General features: G+C 30.7%; 2 protein-coding genes across 3 annotated transcripts; both read left to right on the top strand.

Annotated features, from left to right (window-relative positions):
- Positions 1 to 148: 148 nt before the first annotated feature.
- On the top strand, positions 149 to 5,783 carry LOC130976612 (uncharacterized). Of its 2 annotated transcripts, XM_057901519.1 has the most exons (9): positions 149 to 693; positions 1,933 to 2,034; positions 2,566 to 2,787; positions 3,314 to 3,372; positions 3,480 to 3,571; positions 3,685 to 3,797; positions 4,511 to 4,573; positions 4,864 to 4,940; positions 5,404 to 5,783. In XM_057901519.1, exons 1-9 carry the CDS (start codon positions 241 to 243, stop codon positions 5,414 to 5,416), a joined length of 1,194 nt encoding a protein of 397 aa, XP_057757502.1. In that variant the 5' UTR covers positions 149 to 240; the 3' UTR covers positions 5,417 to 5,783. The 2 variants fall into 2 exon arrangements, 1 of the variants encoding a protein (XP_057757502.1); XR_009084718.1 differs by lacking the exon at positions 5,404 to 5,783 and having other exon boundaries at positions 3,668 to 3,797; positions 4,864 to 5,155.
- Positions 5,784 to 20,118: 14,335 nt separating this feature from the next.
- LOC130973426 (uncharacterized) lies at positions 20,119 to 21,722 on the top strand. The gene has a single exon (XM_057897927.1). The coding sequence runs from the start codon at positions 20,390 to 20,392 to the stop codon at positions 21,356 to 21,358; it is 969 nt and encodes a 322-aa protein (XP_057753910.1). The 5' UTR covers positions 20,119 to 20,389; the 3' UTR covers positions 21,359 to 21,722.
- Positions 21,723 to 25,993: the final 4,271 nt, after the last annotated feature.

The following is a 25,993-nucleotide window of genomic DNA, read 5'->3' on the forward strand; positions in this document are numbered from 1 at the left end:
CTTGATCTGCTGATAAGTATTGACCAGATTTGTTAAATATTTTGCTTGAACCTATAGCTTTATTGATTTAATAAACTTATACGGTTATACCTGCTGGAGAAAAGAAGGGCATATTGGTCATTGCATATCTACAAAAACCCTATATCGTCGTTCCCTGGAAAACCAGCTCCTCAATTCTTCTCCGATCTCCCTCTCCCAATTCCCAAACCCTCCAAAACCAGCTACTTCTATCTAATATCTATGTCGCAGCAGCAAGGTCAAATTCCAATAAATCCCATGGTTCCCCAGCAGAACCCAATGGCACCATCCATTCCTATGCACATGAACATGCACATGCATATCCCCAACATGAACATCAACATGCCCATGCCCATGAGCATGCCTCTTCCCATGCAGATGCAGATGCACCATATTCCACTCCCTCACCCCCAGCTTCCCCTCCAGGTTTCCTATGACACCTCCATCGCTGGAACCCCATCGTCCGGCGGCAAGCGCCGCCGTGAGGACGAGGCTCCCGGCACCGCCGCCGATGCAGATTTGTTTGCGGCGAAGCGCGCCAAGGGACAGGACGTGATATTCAGGATCGTGGTTCCGTCGAGGCAGATCGGGAAGGTCATTGGGAAAGAAGGTTGCAGAATACAGAAGATTCGAGAAGCTACCAGAGCCACCATCAAAATCGCCGACGCTATAGCTGTAAGCACGTGATTTGTTTTTTCATTAGTGTCTTTTGTTGCTGAATATTGAGAGGGGAAAAAAAATAGTTCCGGGAGGTAACTTGGGTAAAATCTTGGTTAGGTTTTTCTTCTGTTTGGGATCCCTAATCTGGATTTGGAAATTGGAACCAAGTTTGGTAGCTCAGAAAGCGTGTTTATCTTTTTATGTTATTAATCTGCTATGATCCGAGACAATATGCTTCTCAGCTATGCTCTGAAGCTTTTGTAATGTGCAATTATGCACACTTTCACAGTTTAAGACAAGAAGGGACTCATATTATCGTATTTTTATGCTTGGGCGGATTTAAAAATATTCGTGTTTGATTTTGCTTGATGTGGAAAATACATAGAATTAAGCTTTGATGGAGTTTTTGTGAAGACTCTTGAGCAGAATGGAGATTGGGTTGTGTGCATTCGAGCAGTAAAAAAGAAGGATAATGTAACTGTTGTAAGAAGTAAGAACACAATTTGAGTGACAACAAATTTCCTATAACAGTATAACTACATAAGCGTACAAGGCTTTTTTTTGTTCCTCTTTTCTTTTTTCACCTGGTCTAGGATATGATTATTTAACATATCCAAGTCACTGTATAGTGCATGTTTGAGGCAGATAGTCCTATTAGATAATTGGAAGAGGAAATAAATGGGAAGATAGAGCTGTGGAGACAAGCTTTGGAAGCAGTTTTCTTTATCTTTTATCATTTATTTTATATTAATAGAAGTAAGACAAAGTATATAGAATTAAAGTTTCACAGGAAGCTTATGATTCCTAGCTTAGAGGTGCAAATTGGAAGATATAATAACATCACAATTCAAAAAGTTTGTGTTTCTTGGTTTTTATCTACTTCTGCTATACATAAAAGGGATAGGATAGTGTTGGTGGCCATTTTTTCTTCCTAAGATACATGTTTTCCTTATTCCTCTCTTAAAGAAAATATCATAAAATATGTTTTACATTCCAAGACAATTGATTTAAAAATCAAAACATTTATCAGGTTGACCAATTCTACATTTTTTACGATTACAACACATTTAATTAAAAAATAAAGGCTGGATTAATAGGACCCAACCTAAGTGGATGAAACAGAAAGGAGCTTCGGGTGTTAGTTGTGATTAAGGGACACCACTCAGATTCTAGGGAGAATTTTACCATACAACTATAAGATAATTTATACTTTATTGTTCTGAGTAATTATTGTTTGCTGAACCGTCTGGGCAGAGACATGAAGAGCGTGTTATCATTATTAGTTCTAAAGACAATGAAGAAAAGGTTACTGACGCAGAGAAAGCTCTAGAGCAAATAGCCAATTTAATTTTGAAGGTAAAGTGATCTTGAGTGAGTGATTTTACAATGTTAAGCTTTTCACTCATTTACATTATGACTTGAATTCATTGACACCACCGTTAAAAAAATGATCTAGTATTATTATTCATTTTTATATATGCATATAATTTAAATATTTATATTTATATTCTGATAGAAAGTGTATATTTTATTAATTCATAACACTACCATGTCATTACTCATTTACTCTATCTATCAACTCTTAAATTGCTGTGTGATAGAGCAAAGTTTTGGAAACAATACATACTCGTGAATCATGAATCACAATTTGGAAGATCTTTTTTGCATGATCATTGATCAACTATAATATATAAACCATGTTCGGTATTTTAACCTAATCATTGTTGAGTACTTATGGTTGGTACTTTACCACTTAGAAATTTGTGTCCACTATTTTGAGACCAATATGGACGTAAGTTAGTAATTTTTTTTATTGGCCCTATTGGGTGCTACTTCTGTCTGTCTTTGCCAGTAGATGAATTGATGAAGTTATATTCCTTATAACAGGAAGATGATAGCAATCTTGAAGCATTAAAAGTTGCAGTAGGACATGTGGCTGCCAATACAATAAGACTCTTGATTGCTGGGTCCCAGGCAGGTGGATTGATAGGGGTATCTGGTCAAAACATTGAGAAGTTGAGGAATTCCTCTGGTGCCACAATTACAGTTCTTGCACCAAACCAGTTGCCTTTATGTGCTTCTGCCCTTGAATCTGATAGAGTTGTACAGGTTGGATGTCTAAAATGTTGCTCATCCATTTTAATTATGGAAGATTTTGGTTATTTCTAAGACTTATGTATCTTTGCTTTTGCCATAAGTGTTTTGACTTAATTTATTTTTTTTTTTTTGGGGGGGGGGGGGGGGGACTTTCTGTTATTTGAATCTTCATGAAGTATACCTGATTCTATGGTTTAAATATAAAAAATTATTATTAGAATAATATATTATTTTTATTTCTTAGATGAAGGATTATCTATCTAATTTGGCCGAATCAAAGTTTTAGATGTATTATGAAATCTTAGACTAAAGATAATTTCTCTCCTTGATACGAATGCTGCTATAATTAGTTGGATCTAAATATTCTAAATTTTGCTGGTAAATTCTCTTATCAACAAACTTATAATTTGATGTAGATCATTATACATACTTATGTCTGCTCTTAAGGGGATTCCAAATCTCTAGATGCTTTACTCTGTAATTCTTTCAATTATCTGATTCTGCAACTGAATTTCAATCAACATTCATCTTAATTTAGCTATCAGGAGATGTTCCTGCAGTAATGAAGGCTTTGGAGGAGATAGGTTGTCAACTAAGGTGTGGTAGTGAACTTTGTATAATCTTCAAATCTGCTTCCAATATATATTTGAAATTTATATTGTTCTCTTTTGTGTGTGACATTATATATCTACTCCTTGTTTTAGGGAAAACCCCCCGAGACAAGTTATTTCAATCAGCCCAACGTATAATTATGCTGCAATTCGACCATCACAAACATATCTTGATCCAACTTCAGGTTATTTATTGTTTTCTATATAAGAACAACTTTCAGCTGCCTTTTAAGCAGTTATAAGAAGTTTTGGATATTGTCTTACAACCACTTCATCTCTAGGACAACCAATCTTGCAGTTGATTATGTTACGTTCGAGATGCTGATTTCGGAAACAATGGTTGGTGGGTTGATTGGTAGATGCGGATCAAATATATCAAGGATCAGAAGCGAGTCTGGAGCCATGATAAAGGTTAGTGGTCTAGTCTCTTCTACTGGGATTGAAGCAGATCCATGGCTCAAGTATGTGAGCATCAATTTGAAGGCCTATGTCGGTTTTTTTGGGGGCTACTTGCATTCATGTTATGATGCTACTAACATAAGCATGGGATCAGAAACATGTATCACAAATGAAGTGAATATATTTGAAACCATTTTAAGACTCAAGATTGTAAAACATAGAGTCATAAACTCAGACATACCAATATCCATTTTGGACATATATATTTGTGTTCTACCTTTTTGGTGAAAAACTTTTCAATGCTTATACAGATTGAACATTGACACTGCATTAGGGAACAAAAAAGTTTTAATAAAACATTACCAAGTATGAGGAAATTGAAATTCTGCATTACTTGAATGACTATTATGGAAAAGCTTTGAGGATTTTGTGATTAAGTTCTTTATTTGAAAAAGCAATTAGCATGTTTTATTACTTAATTTATTTCACCAATTCAGCTGTAGGTAACTTGAGAAATCAACAGAGTCATAGATTTGGTTGTTGTTGACATAAAAGTTAAAGGCGAGTGGTACATAAATCAAAGAATGTGTTTTCTTATATTCCATTATATATGGTGTAAATTAAATGATTGTTGTTGAATTCATTCACTATTTATAATACTCTTTACTGTCTTTTCTGATTTGCAGAACTGATTTATACCTTAATCGATTGCAAAACTATTGCAGGTTTATGGCGGAAAAGGTGAACAGAAGCATAGGCATATTCAATTTGGCGGCAGTGCTGAACAGGTGTCTCATTTATTACTGACTATTAGATAGTAATCTTCCTTTTTTTTAAAAAAAATGTTAAAATGTATTTTTGGTCCATATGCATGACATTTTTCTAACTTGGTCCCTCTATCAAAAATGTTTTGGTGTTAGTTTTTACTTGTCCAAGAGTTTTGAATATATTTTTTATTGTTTATTTCTGTAAATTTGGGGTATTGGGGAAGTCATAACTAACAAGCATTTTCTCCCCTTGGTTTTGGACTATTTCAATGCTTTTCATACTTTTTGTTGTAACTTGACTTTTTGAGCAGGTAGCATTGGCAAAACAGAGAGTTGATGAATATATATACTCTCAGTTGATACAACAAGCTGGCGCTCAACAATCAACGTAAGTAATCAAGAATTTGGTCAACTGAACTTGTAAAACTATTGTTAGAGTTAGCAAACAAGAAAGAGCCTTATCCTTGTAATAGCTACATTTCTTTACTTCTTGTAATTAACCCTTTTTCTCAAAAGGCAAGATTTTGTGGTTCATTGACAGTGCGAAATTGCGTAGTGTTCTAGTTGATTAAATTAAATTGGTCTTATTAAATGATTATTGGATACGAGGTATTCACGTCTGGCTTACATTTTTTTGTTATACCCTTTTTTCACAAACAGATGTTTCTAAATAAAGTCGCAGCTTTTTTAGTTTACTTTGCTGGCTTGCTTACATAGTTAACATTATTCATGTCATGCTCGATGTGCGCCTGTGCGAGCACACGCATATGGAGCATAAATTCATCTCATGCTGTATCTGTGAACACCTGCCATGATTTCATCTGAAATTAATAGATTTCTGGTATATTCAGTTGCCAAAGATGACAAACCTCAAAAGATTCCTGTCTATCGCTCAATCTACTGCCATGAATCCCAGATTTGTTGGTTCCCTTCCCCTTGCCCTTGGGTCCTGGACTCTGGTGCTTGTTTAGTTGTTTATGTTAATAAGATTAAGATGTTGACTTAGTGGATAGCTCTGGTTTGCCGTATATTTAATAGTGTTATATTAATATTATATTTAATTGTAGTGGATATTCAGCTGTTTATTTTGAAACTTCTCTAAGCATGTATCATATGAATTGTTTTAGTATAGTTCAAGATATATATGTTTTCTAGTATAAAAATCTTGTGTTTATACATTGAGGTTTTGGCCTAGCTTTGAAATTTTTTTTAGACTGGCTTTATGAGTTTATGCCGTCTTACATGCTATTATTCATTTATTTGTGACTAGAGGGTGTTGCTAAGGCTTTTGAAAGCCGTATGTCCGCAAAGTTATTTATGGTTTACTTTAAATAAATGATTCTCATAAAATGAAAGAGAGATACTGTGTATGTTAAACTGAAGTGCAAAATGGAAAGATATTGTGCTCAAATCAGAGTCAGTTTTGATGATAATGATGTCAAAGGCCACCTATAGATGGAAATATTTTTGCTGGAAGAAAGAAGGTTAGAAAGCTTCAAAGTCAGGGGGGGGGGGGGGGTGGAAATCCTTAAAATAGAGCCAAAAGCATAAAGAAAGAAAGAAGAGGTAAAGTTTTTACTTTTTAGGTTGATCATTTTCATCAATCATTGTTGCTTGAGAGTTGAGATATTACATATTAGTCTCAGGACCACGATTAAAATAATGCAAATTACAGAGTTCAGACAAATGAGCCGAGCTTCTAGAGAGCAGAATAATTTAAATTTAAAGATGATCATTTAATCATTTGTAAATTCTTTCTCACTATCACAATTAAATTTTATCTGCACTAGAATTTAAAATTTTCTTCCGCCGTGAGACCAATTATCATTACATATACATATATAACAAATAATATTACTTGCGGCCAACCATATATCTTTCGTATAAATTACGATATCTTTGATTGTTGAAAACATTAATTTGAAGAAGAAAGTTCTTTATTAGATAAAATATTAAATACACATTGAATAGTTCAGCTTTGAACAATTTTTTTTTCTAAATGCAAACCCAGTTATTTATTGCTTGAAAGGAATAGATTTGGTAAATGAATTCACTATGTTAAGTTTCTCGTGTCTATAAACCTCGCGTAGAATCTCGACTTACGTGTTGTGCTATTTGTTTCACAAGCACGCCCAAATAGTTATATTTGTCAAATTGAATTATATCTTCTGTAATCTTTTCATCATAAAGAATAAACTCATTAATTTTCTTATAAAAAAAAGGCATAAATCAATTAGATAAAGAAAATAGAAAATAACACTGCTCTTTTGCAATATATCTATATGCCACTTTGTTTACCTCTATTTATAAACTATACACTCTCTTTTACAAGATTCAAATAATATACACTTTAGTCTATTTGACCAAAATATTTTTTAATAATCACTATATATATATTAATGATAAATGTTTGGTTGATTTAAATAATAATAATAATATATTAATTACTAAGTTTTATTTATTTTAATATTTTATCATTAATATTGAAATGTATAAAATACTTTAGATTAAACTTTTTCTAACAAGTTATTTTTTATATTATGTTATAAAATATTAAAATAAATAAAATTTATTACAAAAATAATATATTATTATTATAATTATAATTTAACTTCATTCAACCAAATAATTATCGCTATTATATAATATAATGATTATTGTACGGTATATTGGTCAAATAGACTAAAATGATATTATATTAATTTTGCATGAAAAAAATGTTCATTTTATAAAAAAAAAAAAAAGACAATATTATTTAGATATTTCGCAAAGAAAAAGAGTGCAATTAAAAAGAAAAGTTTTAAAATCCACTTTTTTTGTTTGTCAACTTTCTTAACTAGTGCCTAAAAATTATACAGGAGCACTTTTAAGAAAATATAATAAAAATCTTCAAGTAATTAGGAAGATTTAAATGAAAACCTAGTCATTGATTGATGGCTCACTTAGTCACTTTTGTTACGCTTAGGTGAAAATATGGCAGTGATTAATTAATCCACGTTTTAAGGAAGTCAATGGATAGTAGCAAAGTAAAACTGTAAAAGTCAAGACTCAAGACAAACTTGTTCTCAAATTTTGATAAAAATTAAAATACACACACAGAGTGATAACCAGAAAAAGAAAACGAAAAAGAGAGAGAGAGAGAGAAAAAAAAGAAAAAAAAAAGAAAAAGAAAAAAGAAGAGAACTCGACATGAAGAATTTTCATAAATTTAATGCATGAGATTGAAATAGAACAAAAATCACAAATACTATTCTACACGAGAAGAAACAACCAATGATGACTAATTTAAATTCATTACTATATGTCAAAGTCTTTATGACGTTTGTGTGATGATGTCAAGCCATTACAACTTAGATATGCATTGTCAACTAAATAATATTTTATCTAAAGTAGATTTCACGAATTTCCATTTATTAAAAATGTGGATAAAGGTTCAGGTTATCTATAAAATTACTTATATATAATTAATATCGCTTCAACTAGTTTCATAATTTGTATAGGTATGATAAGATTGAATATAGTTTAGAGCTCAATTTAGAATTTGACTTTATATTTTGTTTGCAAAACTCATTCCTAAATTGTTGTTTTAGAGCTAATTTTACAAAACTCTTACAACTAACCGTCGGAAGAAAAAGCAGCGAAAGAGACTCACGTATACAACAAGAAACCGGATTTATAAAACTACTTTAGATAATGTTAAAAAACAATATCTAAAATTATCTTATATAATATTTTTTTGGTGACTAAATTATCTTATATAATATAATATTTATAATTTTATATACATAATATTAGTAATTATATATTTATTATATTTAAAATTATATAATTATTCTAATGATAATCAATAAATATTATTTTTCAAATATGTTCAAACTCCTTTATATTTAATTTTGAACTATTTGATGACATACTCATAGCTTGGCATGCTTCTTAATCCTCTATGGCATATATCACGTGATATAAATTATTTAATCATTCAAATTATTTTTCAACAATTTTATTATAAATAATTTAAAATTTGATTCTCTTTTACACAATCTAATTATGTAAGTTAAATATTTGTTTTTTTGGTATATATAACTCATACTTTTCTTTTGCTTCTTTTCTTTTTTGATGCGGATAAAACTCATACATTAATTATATTACAAATATCCAAATCTCTTAGCAGATTACTTTTATGTCGCTTTTTTTTAAACCCTAAGTGGATGCTAAACAATGCACGTATCTATCGCTTCTGTTTGACATAATATTTGAGAAAATTGGGTCTAAAGGCCAAATTGTGGAATTGTGATGTTTCTGAATAAATTATGAGAGTATGGTGTTTTAAAATGAGTAAAATGAAATCCGACAGCTATGTATCCAAAATTGGTATCTTTGTAAAGAAATAGTCTATGATCTCCGCGGACACTTTATTTGTAATATCCGGTGTTTATATTCTGAAATTGCTATTTTTATGAATAGTATTTGGACCAAGAAAAAAAGGTTCCACATGACCAATATTTCTATCCAAAATTTCATAAATATTTCTTTAAAAGAAAAAAGTATACTTATGTACGTATCAGCTGATATATGCATACTGTTTTTGCAACCAAACGATAGTTAATCATACACGTATGAGGAAATCTGACTCTACTAATATAGCAAGATTGTTGGGTCAATGTCATCACTTCCAACTCAAAATTTTAAGATAGCATTTGATTTAAAAATAGAAATAAAAAAAACTAAAACTAAAAGATAGATATCGAAATAAATCTCAATATTTTGTTTGGTGCAAAATGGAAGATAGAAATTGGAACAAGAATAAAACTCTAATTTAATTTATACAAAAATTAAAATTAGAATTAATTAATTAAAAGGGAAATGCTAGGGGGACAATGACTTTGTTGAACAATATGAACAACCACCAATCAAATAAAAACACACTACACCTCCAAATTAACCCTCTAAATTTTAATATTAAAATAACCATCCGTACACTAGTAAAATGAACATCCGATATATCTATTATTTACATTGTTTAATATTTTCATTGTTCACCTGTACTTTTCCTAATTAAAATAAGAGTATTTTAGGTATAAAATATCATTAAAGTTTCAATTTTTATCTCTAAAAATTTTAGTCTTATGTATCCCTATTTTTGAAAGATGCTAAAATACTGGAATTTTGGAGATAGAGACAGAAATTTTAGTACCAATCTTTAAACTAACAAACATGATATTAAATCTCAATCTTTTAGTCTCTATCTCAGTATCTCAAAATAAACGCTACCTTAGATATTAAGTCAATAGATCTCTTATCTTATACATTTCTTATTTTTTTTATGTGAGACTAATTTTATGCACTCCTCGCACTTAAAATATTAACAATTAAAACTATTTTCTCTAAACATTTTAAATTTTTTCCGAAGAGTTAAACCTCAAATACATTTCATCAAAGCCTCAAATTAGTCAATAAATTGTTAATTAACTCAAGACGATTACTAAATTGTTTTTCAATTATTCATATTAATTCGTTAAGTATTTTCAGTTAACCATATGCTAACATGGCATGTTGATATATGGGAGGATCCTGTCCAATTAAAAAAATTGTCATGTATAAGAATATAATTTCACCACGTATAATGATGTTGACACTTGACATGGTGATTAGTGGCGTATATGGTATATGGTATATCGCTACACAACTTGTCCATATGTTATATACATGTTATCGTTATAAATGAAATTAGAGTATTCATATAATGTTTTAATATTTTTTAATATATAAGTTAAGCTATATTGCTATTATCTTTCATGAATAATTTGTTGTATGATAAATATTTTAAAATAGTTTTTCTTTTATGTAAAGATAATTTTATGAATAAAATATTATTTTAATCTTTAGCGTTTGGATTAAATTTTAAATTGGTTCTTAACATTTTAAATGTCTTATTTTTGTTTTAAAAAGTTTTAAACGAGTTTAATATTATTCTATGTTAAATTTAACATGAATAATTAATAAAGTGAGTGTTATAGATGTTACAATTTTATCAGTTATGTTATATCTTTTTGTACAAATTAAAAAAATATAACTAAAATTTTCTTTTAACACTTCTTTTTCTTGAACTGTTTTTTTTATAAAATTCCAAATTCTAATAATTAATTATCAACACTTCAAAATTAAAGAAAAAATTTTTACACTGGTAATTATTGGTAGATCGATTTTACTTATAAATTGAAATCAAATATTATTGGCTCTTCAATATACAAATTATTTGTGTCGAATTTAAAGGTGGACTAATATTAAATTCGAATCTAAATATAACATTTAAAATGTTAGATATCAAATTAAGACTTAGTTTAAACATTGAGAAGTAAAATAATACTTTATCCTAATTATTTTTTTAAAAAAAAGTTCAACACTAGACTTTATCCTAATTTTATTTAAGTTATGTGTGAAAATATAAAAGAAAAATCAGTACACTAAAAATTATTGAGATTTTGAATTTATGATAAAAGAAAAGAAAATTTTGGCCCAAAAAACGAATTTGTTTCTTCTCTTTTAATTTCACATACTAAATTCATATTCTAAAATTTGAATTTATTGACACGTGACACAGAACGCCACATACAGACTGTTTTAGAACATATGATACTAATACCATCATTTATGTTAACAGATCACATATTACTAACCCACAGATAACACATTGAAACTAATTACTTTATTACACGTGAAACTAATTATCCACGCTAGCATGCCATTAACACAAACCAATTTAAAAATCAAATAAAAATTTAAGAACCACTTTGAAACTCATATCTTCTAAAATTTGAAATTTGAAATAAAACTTTGCTAAACAAAAGCCAAAAGAAGAATAAAGGAGATTATAACCGTTATAAGTAGACTCTTAATTGATCAAAAGCTGATTGGCACAACGCACATATGAAAATGATGAACAAATGCCAGAGTTTGACTTCTTTCTTTAGATGAATTAAGGCACCGTATGAAGCGTGCCAATAATGCTCTTTACTTTATTTTTGACGTGTTTAATGTTCCATTAATGATTTAACACAGATACGTCATACCAAAAACAAAATGGAGTAATTATAAATGGATTAATGGCTTTCTTTTCCTTATTAAGAATATACAAGTATAAAGGTATTCGTAATCACGTTACCATCAATATAACGAGATAAGTTTCATTATCACATGTCTCAATTAAAGTTTTATCGCTTGTAATTATTATAAGATATTGCGTCAGATTTTAATAAAGTCTGACATAAATAATTTTTATTATATATTATTGTGGTTATATAATTAATTGAATATTAAGTATAAAAAAAGAATAACAAACAATTTTAGATTGATGTAAAATATTTTAGAAATGATCTAAGACACAAGTCTTAATATAATGGTTATTTTTTAAAATTACGGGGATGCAAAATTATTTAACAATATAGCATTTACTTAAATTGATTAATATTATTGAAATAAATACCAAATTATTACCTAAAAAATTTTGGCGTTAATAAAATGGTTGTTAATCTTTGTTGTTAATAAAATAATTTTTAAAAAATTTTAAAATTTGACAAAAGTGACCAACCATAAATTAAATTATCTGAAGTTAAAGTTTATAAGTGACATGTCAGTTCACAATTAACATAATTACAAAAATTATCCACTTTTAATTTTTATAATTTTAGAAACACAATTTCCATTTTCTAAAACCTTTTTTTTTTTCTCTTCTTCTTTCCTAAGCATCCACATACGCCCTACTCTGAGATTTTGAACATCGAAAAGATTTTATCATAAAAAATCGAAAAATTTTTTTGTCTGAATTCTTTTATGTATTGAGCAATGGTAACCATTTCATCAAGGCATCATGTAGAGGTAACATACTCACTTAAGAGACATAGATGGAAATGCAAGAATTTCTAATGGTCTATAAGAACTGAAATGAGATAGTACCCCTTTTTGAACCCTCTTGTTGTCTTTAAAAGCAAAAACTCATTTTCTCATGAGATTATGATAAAGATGATCGATAAAATTATTGCAGATGTTGGTAGCCCTGAAACTCAAAAACATATCATACTTGTATAGCCGTCTGTTCTTGTTGAAATCCGTTGGCTGATGAGTGGAATCGGAAACTAAATCTTACAGCTTTAAATCCATGGGGGGAATAAGAGGTGGTGGAGAAGGAGGAAGAAGAGGAGGAGTAGTTGTAGCTGATGAATCTTACAGACAATAGAGTAAGGGCTTAAATTTGAGTCTCCAAACCCTCGCCTTCTCGCTTGGATCTTTTGATCCTATTCTTTACTACTCTCTTCGAAGATTGCAAATGTTGTTAGCTCTAGAGAAAAGAGATCAGAGTATAAGAGAAGAATGATCGAAATTGAAACTCACACTAGTTGATTCATAGTGAAGGGAAGGAAGAAAATCGATGGAGAAAAAGATAGAGATGAATCTAAAAGGATTGCGGGAAAGGGAATCGGAACAAGTGACAAAGGAAAAGGAAAAGGAAAAGGAAAATTGGTGGAAATGTGCAGTGAAAGAATTAGGAAAAAAGGAAGAAGAGAGAAAAAAGGGATTAAGGTTTTTAGAAAATTAAAATTGGGGTGTTTTTAAAATTATAAAAATTAAAAGCGGATATCTTTTGTAATTATGATAATTGTTAACTGATACATCACCCATAAATCTTAACTCCAGGTAACTCAATTGACGGCCTGTTACTTTTATCAATTTTTAAAATCTTTTAGAGATCATTTTATCAATAACAAAAATCAGATACCATTTTATCAGGGTTCAATTTTTTGGTTGTGGAAGCTGTGAATGTGTTGTGCTTGGTTATGGATTTTAGAGGTGCTAGACAAATTTGTGGGACAGCTTTTGCTCAGCTTTGGTGTGAAGAAATCGGACCATCCGAATTTTCTGGGAAAAAATTTTGTAAACAAATCGGAGGGTCCGTTTTCCATGGAAGGAAGTTTTGAATTTTGATGGAAGCTAATCGGATCGTCCGTTTTGTATATGTAGTAATTTTTTTAATTTTCGGAAAATAAAATCGGACGGACTAATTTGATTATTATATATTATTTTTGAATGAGTTTAAACAAGTCACTGGGTCCGATTTATATATATAGTAAAGTATCGTTTTTATCCCCAACGTTTGGGTAAGTCCTATTTGTGTCCCTAATAATTAAATCGTCCTATTTGTATCTATAACGTTTATAAAAGTGATTCAATGTTTATCCTAATACCAATTATACTAACAAATCAGATTATATTTTTCAATTATTCTCACTTGGATGTATTCATTCTCAATTAGGTCTCACTTGAATGTGTTAGATTTTAATATTATATCCACTATTTGTGTTTATATTCAATTATGTCCCTAGAAAAGTGAATTATGTAAATGTTGTAGGAATTAGTTTCAACTTTTGATGAGCTATTTTTCGAAGTGGATCATCGATTCTATTCTAGACATTTGTATTCTAACTTCAAGAAGAGATTTTTAAAACTCAAACTAAAGCATTCATGATGTGTAATTGACGGCAAGATAACATTGAATCACTTTTACAAATGTTAGGGATACAAATAGGACGATTTAAACGTTAGGGACACAAATAGAATTTACCTCAAACGTTGGGGACAAAAACGATATTTTACTATATATATATATATATATATATATATATATATATATATATATATTATGAGAAAAGGACAATTTAGTCCCTGACCTTATAAGCCTCAGACATTTTCGTCCCTGAGCATTGGAAAATACATTTAAATCCCTGACATTCTTGAAAATAAGACCGATCAGTCCCTCCGTCCTTGAGCCACCCTCAGAGCGGACGAAAAATGCTGAGCTGGCTCCCCCTATGCTTACCTAGCTCAACGGCATTCCCACGTGGCACGTTAGTGGGATGGAGGTTTTGAAAACGGGACACATAAGTCCCTCTCACTCAAGTAAAATGACTACATTGCCCTTAACCATAATTCTATCCTCACCGCCTCTCTCCTCTTCACCTGTGCAGCCCCCAACCCTGCTTTCCTCACTCTTTCTGCCTTCTCAACTATACACACACAAAACAAATGCATTCACACACATGGAAGAGAGATCCGAGAAGGGAGATGTGTCGCCGGTAGGGTGTGGGCCGCCGTCACGCCATCGTCAAGCTGGAGGGAGGAGCCGTCGCCGCCACGCCTCACCGTCGATCTCCTCTTCACCTGCGCAGCCCCCAACCCTCCTCTCCTCACTCTTTCTGCCTTCTCAACCATAATAAAAGAAGAAGGGATTTTGGCTTTATAAATGAAACCAAACAAAAGAATCCAATAATCTCAAGGGGAAAAAAATTTTCTGGCCACAATGATCTTATTCCCGGTTAAATAAAAATTAAGCTTTTTCATTGCCGTGTTTTCTTAGCTTTCCAACCATGCATCAAACAATTTAGTCTTCAAAAAGAACCGAAGAAACAAGAAGAATTTTTAATACATAAATATGTCAAGAAAAGCAAGAAATTTGATGGAGCAATTGAATTAAATTGTGAGAAGATAAAGGGAAGGGGTAACCGGCACAAGTCTTCTCTTTCATGAGCTTGTAGATGAGAACGGAGATTCCAAGGGAGTGGACAGCTTCAGCGGCGACAAAAAGGTTGTCATGATTGTGAACGATGAAGCGGAGAAACACGAGCGCCGCCATGCCCGAAACGACGGTGAGAAAAGCCTTTACCTTCGGAGGCTGTCGCCGTACCCATGTGGTGACGGCGTGGATCGACTTTTTCGGAGGCCTCATTCCTCTTCTGAGTCTCAGAGAGATGCAAAGAGTTTTCAACTTTTTTCCTTCTAAAATCTGAATTAGGGCGTAATTTGAGATTTATGCACTTCAACGGTTCAACTCTTCCTGCGCAGGTGAAGAGGAGATCGACGGTGAGGCGTGGCGGCGACGGCTCCTCCCTCCAGCTTGACGATGGCATGACGGCGGCCCACACCCTACCGGCGACGCTCCCTTCTCGGATCTCTCTTCCATGTGTGTGAATGCATTTGTTTTGTGTGTGTATAGTTGAGAAGGCAGAAAGAGTGAGGAGAGGAGGGTTGGGCGCTGCGCAGGTGAAGAGGAGAGAGGCGGTGATGATAGAATTATGGTTAAGGGCAATGTAGTCATTTTACTTGAGTGAGAGGGACTTATGTATCCCGTTTTCAAAACCTCCATCCCACTAACGTGCCACGTGGGAACGCCGTTGAGCCAGGTAAGCATAGGGGGAGCCAGCTCAGCATTTTCCGTCCGCTCTGAGGGTGGCTCATAGACGGAGGGACTGATCGGTCTTATTTTCAAGAACGTCAGGGATTTAAATGTATTTTCCAATGCTCAACTCTCTCTCTCTCTCTCTCTCTCTCTCTCTCTCTCTCTCTCTCTCTCTCTCTCTTCTCTCCTCTCTCTCTCTCTCCTCTCTCTCTCTCTCTCTCTCTCTCTCTCTCTCTCTCTCTCTCTCTCTCTCTCTCTTCTCTCTCTCTCTCTCTCTCTCTCTCTCTCTCTCTCTCTCTCTCTCTCTCTCTCTCTCTCTCTCTCTCTCTCTCTCTCTCTCTCTCTCTCTCTCTCTCTCTCTCTCTCTCTCTCTCTCTCTCTCTCTATATATATATATATATATATATATATACACACATATACATATATCAACATTATTCCAAAAAATTATACACCGATTTAGTTTATCTATTGTTACAAAAAGTTACTATAATTTATAACATTATAATTTCTAAAATTAATTATAACAGTTAACTAATTAATTATAATTTCTAAAATTATTAAAAAAATTCTAAACAAGTCATTTTTAATACTAATCTATTATATTGGGAAAAATTTTAAACAAGAATTAATTACATTTAAAGACACCTATTTCTAACTATTATTTAAACATTTATTCCTAAATTTCTAAAATTAATTATAACAGTTAACTAATTAATTATAATTTCTAAAATTATTACAAAAAATTCTAAACAAATCTTTTTTAATACTAATCTATTATATTGGAAAAAATTATTAACAAGAATTAATTATATTTAAACACACATATTTCTAATTATTATTTAAACATATATTTCTAAATTTCTAAAATTAATTATAATAGTTAACTAATTAATTATAATTTCTAAAATTATTACAAAAAATTTTAAACAGGTCATTTTTAATACTAATCTATTATATTGAAAAAAATTCTAAACAAGAATTAATTACATTTAAATATAAATATTTCTAACTATTATTTAAACATATATTCATAAATTTTTAAAATTAATTATAACAGTTAACTATTTAATTATAATTTCTAATATTATTACAAAAAATTCTAAAAAGGTATTTTTTTATTACTAATCTATTATATTACAAAAAATTCTAAACAAGAATCAACTACATTTACACTTTGTTTAAACATATATTTCTAAATTTCTATCAATAAAAATAATAATTAAGCCACATATATCTTCTTCAGTTTAACTTCTAACAACAATAATTATAATTAAATTTCTAAAAATAATAATTATAATTCTGAAATATAAAAAAAATTAACAAATAAACTTACATAATCAGAATGGCTGAGATATTTTACAATGTGAAATTCAGGACAATTAATATTTTTAGATTTTTGCTTCTTTGATATTTTAATTTTTTTTAGTGAAGTAGATGAAGCAGACATCATTTAAGGAGGAAGAAGAAGAAAGAATGGATGCTGAGTGGGAATGAAGGAGAAAGTGACTGGAAGGGTGGGTGTGCATGCAATGAAGGGGTGTGTTGGGTTAAAGGGGCACCATTTGTGAGGAGCAACACGCATGCGACACATAGCTGGAGAGGAACAACTCAGACCATCTGTTTTGTCATGAGAAACTCGGATCGTCCGATTAATCAGGAAGAACTCGCACTCACACCGTCTGATTACTGATCAGTTGACACTACATGCCAGTTAAGCACGCCTGCTCTCCATATCGGAATTCTACCACATTCTAATCTCCATAACAAAAATAAAAAGTATTTTATTAGCGTCAAAATCTTTTCAATACTAATTTAGTATTTATCTCTAATATTATTTTATGTAACTCATATAACATATAACAATAGAGTTGAGTCCCACTGAAACCAGTATTAATTCAAATTTTTTATATAATACTATTGGTAATTTTGTGTGAAAATAATACATATTTTAAACTATTTTATTTTCATTTTTTAAATAATGTTATTATTTTTAGTTAGTGAGGTATTTCTTGAAACCGCAAATATATTCACAAATTTTAATTAAAATTTCTGAAAATATATTTTTACATAATTATATATTATAAAATTAAAATTTAATTTTAATACACCATATACAATAATTATTATTTTCATTAATTACGTGAATGATTGTTTAAAAGGACATATGTTATTACACGATTGTATAAATACATTTTATACCATTAGTACATTAAAATTGAATTCTATAAAATTATTGTGAAAAAATTGAAAAGGAAAAAAAAAAAAACTGTGAGAAAAAAACCCAGAGAGATTCGAGATTCAACCAAGGAATAATTGCATTGTATAATTGTATCATGTATGCCTACAAATTAAAGCAAGAAATCTGCCCATCAAAGGCAAACATGTCATTAGTTAACCATCATAATTACCGTATCGCACGGTATAGAAAGTCAAACACCAACACTATATAAGTATTCAAGGTTAAAACATCTTTGCGGATCACATGATCAAGTATTCAAGTGGGCATATGTTATTTTTACAAATATCATCAAGAGTTACCCAATAGGGTCATTACTGATAGCTATAAAATTAAATTCTAATATAAAACTCCAGTTAAAAATTGTGGAATTTTAAAACTTACATCAAAGCCTAAAATGCTTAAAATTTAAAAATAGCTCTTTTTTGACGAATCTTAGAAAACCACAGGAATGTCTTCGATGAGAACATTTGCTTGATTAGTATAAGTTCTCGATAATAGCTATAACTTTGTCAATATATCATATACGTACAAAAATGTACTAACATTGTCATAATGGGGTAACTTACTTCCCTAAATTTCCCCAAGTATATGCTGTGATTATTGACTTTAAGCATGATAATTAAGTAATAATGTGTTTTTGTCCAAAATAATTACTCTAGCATTCTGATCCTTGATATTTTAAATAAAATTGGTCTAAGCTACCTTTTCCAAAAATTTAGTAGCGAATCTGTATTTTTCTTTCATTTATTTAAAATATCGATATTTGATGTTTATTGAGCTTTGACAAATTTAACTCTAGTAGTCTAGTCATCTAACCAAAAAAGTATTCTAACTTAATTAGTAGTTTTGTTCGTTAAAAGAAACTCGAAAGAGATAAATCTTACCTTTCACTAATTGTATATGATTTAAAGAGAATGATCTCCCATTTCTAATTATATTTTTTTGGGTAAAAAAATGAATCATATGAATCCTTGATTGGCAATTTTCATTTCGAACATATTAGTCTTATATATATATATTTTAAAAATTTCAGATAATTTAATCATTCTACCAAATATGAATTATGTTTTAGAAAAATAAAAGATTAATTTATAATTTAAAAAAAATTAAAAACTAATTTATTTTGTATTTCTAAGACCACATTGTCTAATATTCTAACAAGTCAACACATATACATAGTGACTAATATTTTATGTCTATGTAGTATTTTTGAAAAATATTACAAACTAATTTGGTGTATTACTTATGAAAATATATACTTGAAGAATTAATCAAAGCTTTAATGACTAAGATTACTATTGGTAATTTTAAAAAAAAATTTCGATTATACTATGTGTACATTAAAATCAACTATTAGTATAAAATATATGTTGGAATACAAATACACATTGAAAATAAATTAAACTATATGTATATTTATACACAAATATATTTATGCCTGATTTTAATGACTGATTTTGGTATACGAATAACATTTTTGATTTTTTACTTTAAATACATAACAAATATATTAACAGCTTAAATTTTATATACTTTTTATAGAAGCTTTAGTAATCTTAACATATATATCCTTAGTTAATTCCTAATAAGTAATTAGAATACAAAAGTTACCGTAATGTAGTTTGGCAGTTACCTTATTAAATATCTTAATCAAGTGGTGGAAATTTGATCCTAAGTTTATAAATGGAGAGCATTTAGATTCAAATTTCAGACAATGAAGAGAAAAGATTTGTCATTGCTATGGACTATGAATACTTCGAAGGGAAAAATCAAGAAAGAAAAAAGAAACTAACAAGAATATTGTGACACAATAATAAAGATGCATTATGACCTCAAAGAAAATCTAAATTATAGATATAAAATATATTTTGAAGAAAATAAGTTTGGCTAATCCCTTGTACATGTTGTATTTTTATGTGGATGAATCTGTTCCATTATACTGTAGCATGCATCCTTCCTTATCTAGCTAAGCCTTGGTATCAAAACTGTTCGGACATCCTTTTCCGTAAGCTAAGCTAAGTAAAAGTTTGACCCCTCTCTCTTGTGTCTCTGCCCCGTTCTCACGCTAAATTAAATTTAATACAGATTCTACACACTTATTAGCCCCAACCAACTCTCTCTCTATTTTGTGTGAAATAGACAACGCAACCCTTCCCAATTCTCCATCAGATCTCTCTTTTCACTTCATATAATACAACACAACACACACCCATACACACGCTAATGCTACTGCTACTACCACTACCCAATTTAATCACAACCACCACCACCAACATAAACCACAACCGCAACCACTTCATAACTTGCAAAACGGCGTCGTAACACAACAAGCATCGCAAAAGACAGACACAGAAAATTAAAAAAAAAAATGAGGTGTAAGAAACACTTACCTGACCTTAGCAGTACCATCGGCGTCTGTGCCACATGTCTCCGTGAACGCCTCATAGCTATACTCGCTGCGCAGGCACAGGCCCAGGCCCAGGCCCAAGCCCACGGTCAGGTTCAACTCACTCGAAACGCCTCCCGCGCCTCCGACGAACGTTCCAGAAACAACGACGCTAACCCGCCGCCTTTAGTCTTCCCTCGCTCCGTATCTCCCTACGTTTCTCGTCGGAAATCCGATTACGCCGCCGCGTGGAACTCCTCCGATGACGCCCGCGACCGGCTCTTTTACAGCACGCCTCAGCTTGGCCCAACCTACGCCGGGAATTCCGAGTTCGAAGGCGGAGCGAGGCCGTCCAAGAAGCGATTGAGCAAGTTCTGGAAATTCTCGAATCTTTTCAGGACCAGATCGGAGAAGTATCGTACGGATCCGTCGTTCGAGAAACCGTCGCCGTCGGCGTCTCCTTCGTGGTTCTCTACGTTCTTTCCTTCTCGCCGGAAAAATCAGGATCGGACTGGAACAGCAGAGAATTCAGCTCACGCAGCGGGAACACGGCGGCGGTACCACCATCGAGTGACGGATCGTGGAATGTCGCCGGTAAGAAAGGACGATTTCGGTGACGAATGCGATCGGTCTCCGTCGGGAAGCGGATACGCTTCAGAGTCGTCTCCTCAGTGGCGAAGGACGCCGTTGTCGACGGCGACACCTGCGCGACGCTCGCGGCTAGGGCATGCGAAGAGTATTTCAGGTTCGGGCATGGCTATTTGCCTGAGTCCGTTGGTTCGTGCGAGTCCGAACAGGAGGTGGAACCACAAAGGATTGCCTCCGGAGATGGCGGCGGCTGTCGAGGTTAGGGCGGCGGCGGCGAAGCCGCACCTCTCCGCCGCAGCGTCGTTTTGCGCTAACCGGTCCAGGAAGCTTGCGGATTTTGGAAGAGTTAACCACAACCGTTGATTCTGTTGACATTTCATCTGGTACGGTCATCTCTTTTTTCTTTAAAAGAAAAATTCTTTTCGTTTGTGCAAATTCTAATTTTCTTTTTTGAAAAAAAAAAGAAAATAGAAGAAAATTGAAACACATATTTTTTTTGGGTTATAAATGTTCTTTGTACACAATTGTTCACTGCGATGAACAGAAAGTAATTTTCTCTTGTCCTTTTATATAGGTAAAAAAATGAGTGATGTAATTTTGAAATTGCATATAGTGTCCTCTGTATATTACAGTGTTTTTACTTTGTTAACTCAGTTTGTTCTTGCTTAATTGCTTACATTGTTAGATTAATGTATGCTTAATATGACTACGAGTCTAGTGATAATTAATTCATAATTCTTACTATTTGATTCTTTTTGGCACAAACAATGCTTGTTGGATTACGAATAAATAACATTTTCAAGGTGTATTTATTCACCTTCTTGGTTGGTAGTATTTAATTGGAGATTTCAATCCATGTATTGAAGGAGTTTGAAAATCGTTTACTGAATTTGAACTGAAATCACGAGGTTCTATTGAAGATAATAATAATTATTTTTTATTATTTAAACAAGTTTATTTAAGTATAAATATCCAGATTAGTTTATTTTTAGTGATAATTTGAAATAGAATAATGATTAAGAGTTTGAAGTCATTATCCGAATTATTCTCTTAAAGCTTAAATGGATAAAAATTCAAATGTATATTTAATTTTTGAAAATATCAAAACAATAATAAAAATCTATTTTTTTATTAGAATAAAAATAATTAAAAGAATAATTTAAGACTTCTAATCATTTTTATTCAATATAATACTTGATAATATAGTAGAATGTTTGAAAATTTCAATTTATTTGAAACGTGACAAATAAATTACAAAATTATAATGTTATCTAGTTAAGAAGTAGTCAAACAAGTTTATTTATGTAACCTACTAGTATTAAACTATTGGGAAGGGTTTTGAGCCGTTTCTTCTTGTTTTTCGATTCTGGTATTGTATGAAATCATATATTTATTTTTTTTTTTGCTTTTTAACGCACTGGAATTTATTTAAGGGTTTAGTTTTAGCTAATATGTGTCTTAACATGTGCCTAAAGTAGACACATGATAAGCTTATTAGTAATAAAAAATTTTAAATATTTTTATTTAATAAAGACAAAACAAATATATTAAAAATTTGAATTTTTTGTATTTTTAATGAAAACAAGAAAAAAATTTATAGTCATGTTGAAAAAAGTATCAAGTGTCAACACTTTTAGTAAAACAAAATGGAGAGTTGACTAATCTTAACTGAAGTGTAAAACAAATACAAAGAAAGAGATTTTACTTAATTCAAGTATTTTTAGATTAGTATGTGTTTGGGACATCTGGGAATTGGAATTAATTTAATTTACAGAGCAATTATCTTGTTTGGATTTTTTTAAAAATGATAACTGAATTAATTTTGAAATTTAATGGATTTATTTTATATCCCTTTGTATTTAACCTTTCATTTTTTTAAAGATGATAAAGTACTAAATTAGTCCCTTACGTTTGGGTGTAATTTTATTTTGGTCTTTAATGTTTAAAGTGTTTTATTTTAATCTAAAAAAGTTTCATTTAGTTTCAATGTAGTTCCACCGTGAGGTCAAAGTTAAATAATTAACAAAATGTCCTACATGACAGCAGTACAAGAACAAGGTCGATAACTTGGAGAATAAGTACAAATTTCAGAGGCACAAAATCAATCATGGATGCATCAATACTTTTATTTATCATTTTTTTATAATTTAAATGAAATACTTTTTATAAAACTAAGGAGAATGATAAATAAATGTAGTGATGCATCCACAGTTGATTTTGTGCCTTTGGAGTTTATATTTATTCTCTAGGTTATCAACCTTATTCTTGTACTACTGTCATATAGGACATTTAGTTAATTATTTAACTTTGATCTCACGCATGAAATTTTTTTGGATTCAAATAGGACACTTTAAACCTTAAAGAATAAAATAGAATTACGCTTAAACGTAAAGGATTAATTTATTACTTTACCCTTTTAAAGATTTACATTGATTTTGAAGTTAAACCCTTAGAAAAAAACTATTTTATCCTCTAAATATCAGTGTAAAGAAGGGGACGAAATGTAAAATAATTAATCAATTTTAAAATCAATTCAATTTAGTTACATTCAATACAAATCAAATCAATTTAGGAATATTTTTATTCCATGAGAAATTGATTGGTAATGGAAACTGTTTTAGATTGGTAATAAAAGTGCACTCTTCCCTCTTCCTAGTTCCTAATATGTGCTAAACTGGATTAAGTTTGAAGAAGAGCAAGTGCTTATCAGATCAAAATAAAAAACCAAAAAGTAATAGAGTGCTTATGAGACAATGAATGAATCATGAATGGAAGAAGTACATTTTTGTTTCTAAACTAAGAATCAAGTACAAAATGTTAAACTTAAGGCTATTAATTAATTCATTTACCTTAATTATAATTTGAAAATAAATGTCAGTAGCTTTACAATTAGCTGGGTGCTAGTGAGTGGGTGATCATTAAAAAGAGTGTGAATGGAAGACATATGAAGTTTGGAGAAAAGGGAGATAGTGGTGAAGGTTGAGAAGCATAATGAAATGAAATGAATGGTGCTACCCACTCTAAAGGGTTATAATAGGAGTTGAAGTGGTGGGGTCCAAATGAGTTGAATTTGAAATAAATGTTGAGTGAGTTTCGTGGTGATGAATTGGAACACACAAAAGTGTGAGATTGTATTACAACCTTTAAAAGTGTTGGTAATGCTCTCATGTTATGGGGTCCGCAACATTTAAGCACTTCTTGCCTTCTCTACTTAATTCCCTTGCTGTCCCCATTTAAATGTTGCTATACAGTAGAGTATACCATACACTACTCTATTCAATAGTGTGTGATGGATCATGGTGGCCCTAGTAAATATCATTCATTTTGGTGGATATATTTACTTTTAGATTCTGTTAGCATTTTAATTTGGGGCAGCTAATATGTGTTCTAAAAATATATATTAAAATTATTATTAATACATTTTTTTTAAATATTTTTATTTTATAAAAATAATTATGTTTTTTATTTTTATTTTTTATAATATCATTTTTCACATTTTTTTATTATATGTTTGTATGAATTTGTAAAAAAAATGCTATTAATAAAATAGAAATAATACTATTGTTTTTTTGTTTTATACGTAACAAATACATTAAAAATTTAAATTTTATATTTTTAATAAAAATTTTCTGAGTCTATAAATTTAACATTGTTTTTAGGATATATATTTGTTAAAACCTTTTTTAAAAACACTTACTAAAGAGTCAAAAGTGAAATATTTTACACAAAAAATTAAAATTTTAAGTTTTTATTGCATAAATAGATTAAATTCTTAAAACAAACTCCCCCATTTCGAAATGAATGCCCTAACAATACGTGGTTAAATTTACAAAAGTAAGAAATTGTACTAATATAATAAACTAGAAATTTCAAGTTCTAATACAATAAATAAATCATGTCGGGATTCGGTTATATTTTTATATTAGTTGCCGAAGACCTAACACAACCCTCCTCCTTTATCCAGACTTGAGACCGGCTATGTACCGCAAGTGTAACATAGGCGGAGTTTAATACAATAAATAAATGCAAGAAAAAAAAAATCTTTTAATAATCTTAACAAGTATGTTAAATAGCTCGTTAACAAGATTCTCAATGATATTCTTATACCATACATTAGCAAAAATCACTATATTGATTTTCAGTTGCATGCGTAAAACATAATTATTTGATTATATTAGTCTATCATTTTTACATTTGACAAATGATTTATACAGTGTGTAGTTATATGATTTATGTTGTTAAAAATGCAAAATGTCAAGTCATAATGTCTTATATTGATGGAAGTTGAGAAATCAACCCTATCTTGTGGACAAAAGTTTAGCCAAGTTAGAGAAAGAGTAATTATGAGGATGGGTTGGGAAAACTCTCAAAGACTCCAACCTCTCAGAATTTTTTAGAAGATCACATATCACATCACTTATTTAAACAGCTACCTTACTATTTATTTGGCTTATTATAAAAAAAAAATTAGCATATTTTTTAATGTGTCCATTTATAAGGATTGTTTTAATTTATAATGATTCAAATGGTGGATCTGACGGAATCCAATTTATTATTATTAAGGATTAAGGATAGGGAAAGTTATCGTATACCAGAATAAAAAAAGTCTCCATGCATCCAACGAAATTTCAATTTTTGTTAGGAATATATTTCAAAAATATAATCAATGCAACTTTTTTCTTTTCCCGTTACGCTGTCACTCTTTTTTTTTAAGCTTTGACTCAATATAGTTTTATGCCGGTTTCATATATCAAGTGATAGTTCAGAATTTGTTTTTAAAAATTTCAAAGGACAACCCTTGCTTTAAATAAAATCTATCTTCATAAATGACCCATATTAGTTCATGGGCAATTAATGTGATTAACCAATGTCTTTTACCTTTGTTCTGGAAAACCCAAGTCTTTAATACACAGTACACCTTCTTTTCTGAGTGGTTCAAAAGAACAATGCCTACTTCAACCGTCTAATAACCACTTTGTTGAACCCATTTCAAACAAT

This window comes from Arachis stenosperma, chromosome 4 (genome assembly GCF_014773155.1).
Source record: "Arachis stenosperma cultivar V10309 chromosome 4, arast.V10309.gnm1.PFL2, whole genome shotgun sequence".
In the NCBI taxonomy this organism is placed as follows: Eukaryota; Viridiplantae; Streptophyta; class Magnoliopsida; order Fabales; family Fabaceae; genus Arachis; species Arachis stenosperma.

Coding starts and splice junctions, on each gene's coding strand:
- LOC130976612 (XM_057901519.1), top strand. CDS start 241: ATGTCGCAGCAGCAAGGTCAAATTCCAATAAATCCCATGGTTCCCCAG. Junction 694..1,932: donor AAATCGCCGACGCTATAGCT/GTAAGCACGTGA, acceptor CCGTCTGGGCAG/AGACATGAAGAGCGTGTTAT. Junction 2,035..2,565: donor TAGCCAATTTAATTTTGAAG/GTAAAGTGATCT, acceptor TCCTTATAACAG/GAAGATGATAGCAATCTTGA.
- LOC130973426 (XM_057897927.1), top strand. CDS start 20,390: ATGAGGTGTAAGAAACACTTACCTGACCTTAGCAGTACCATCGGCGTC.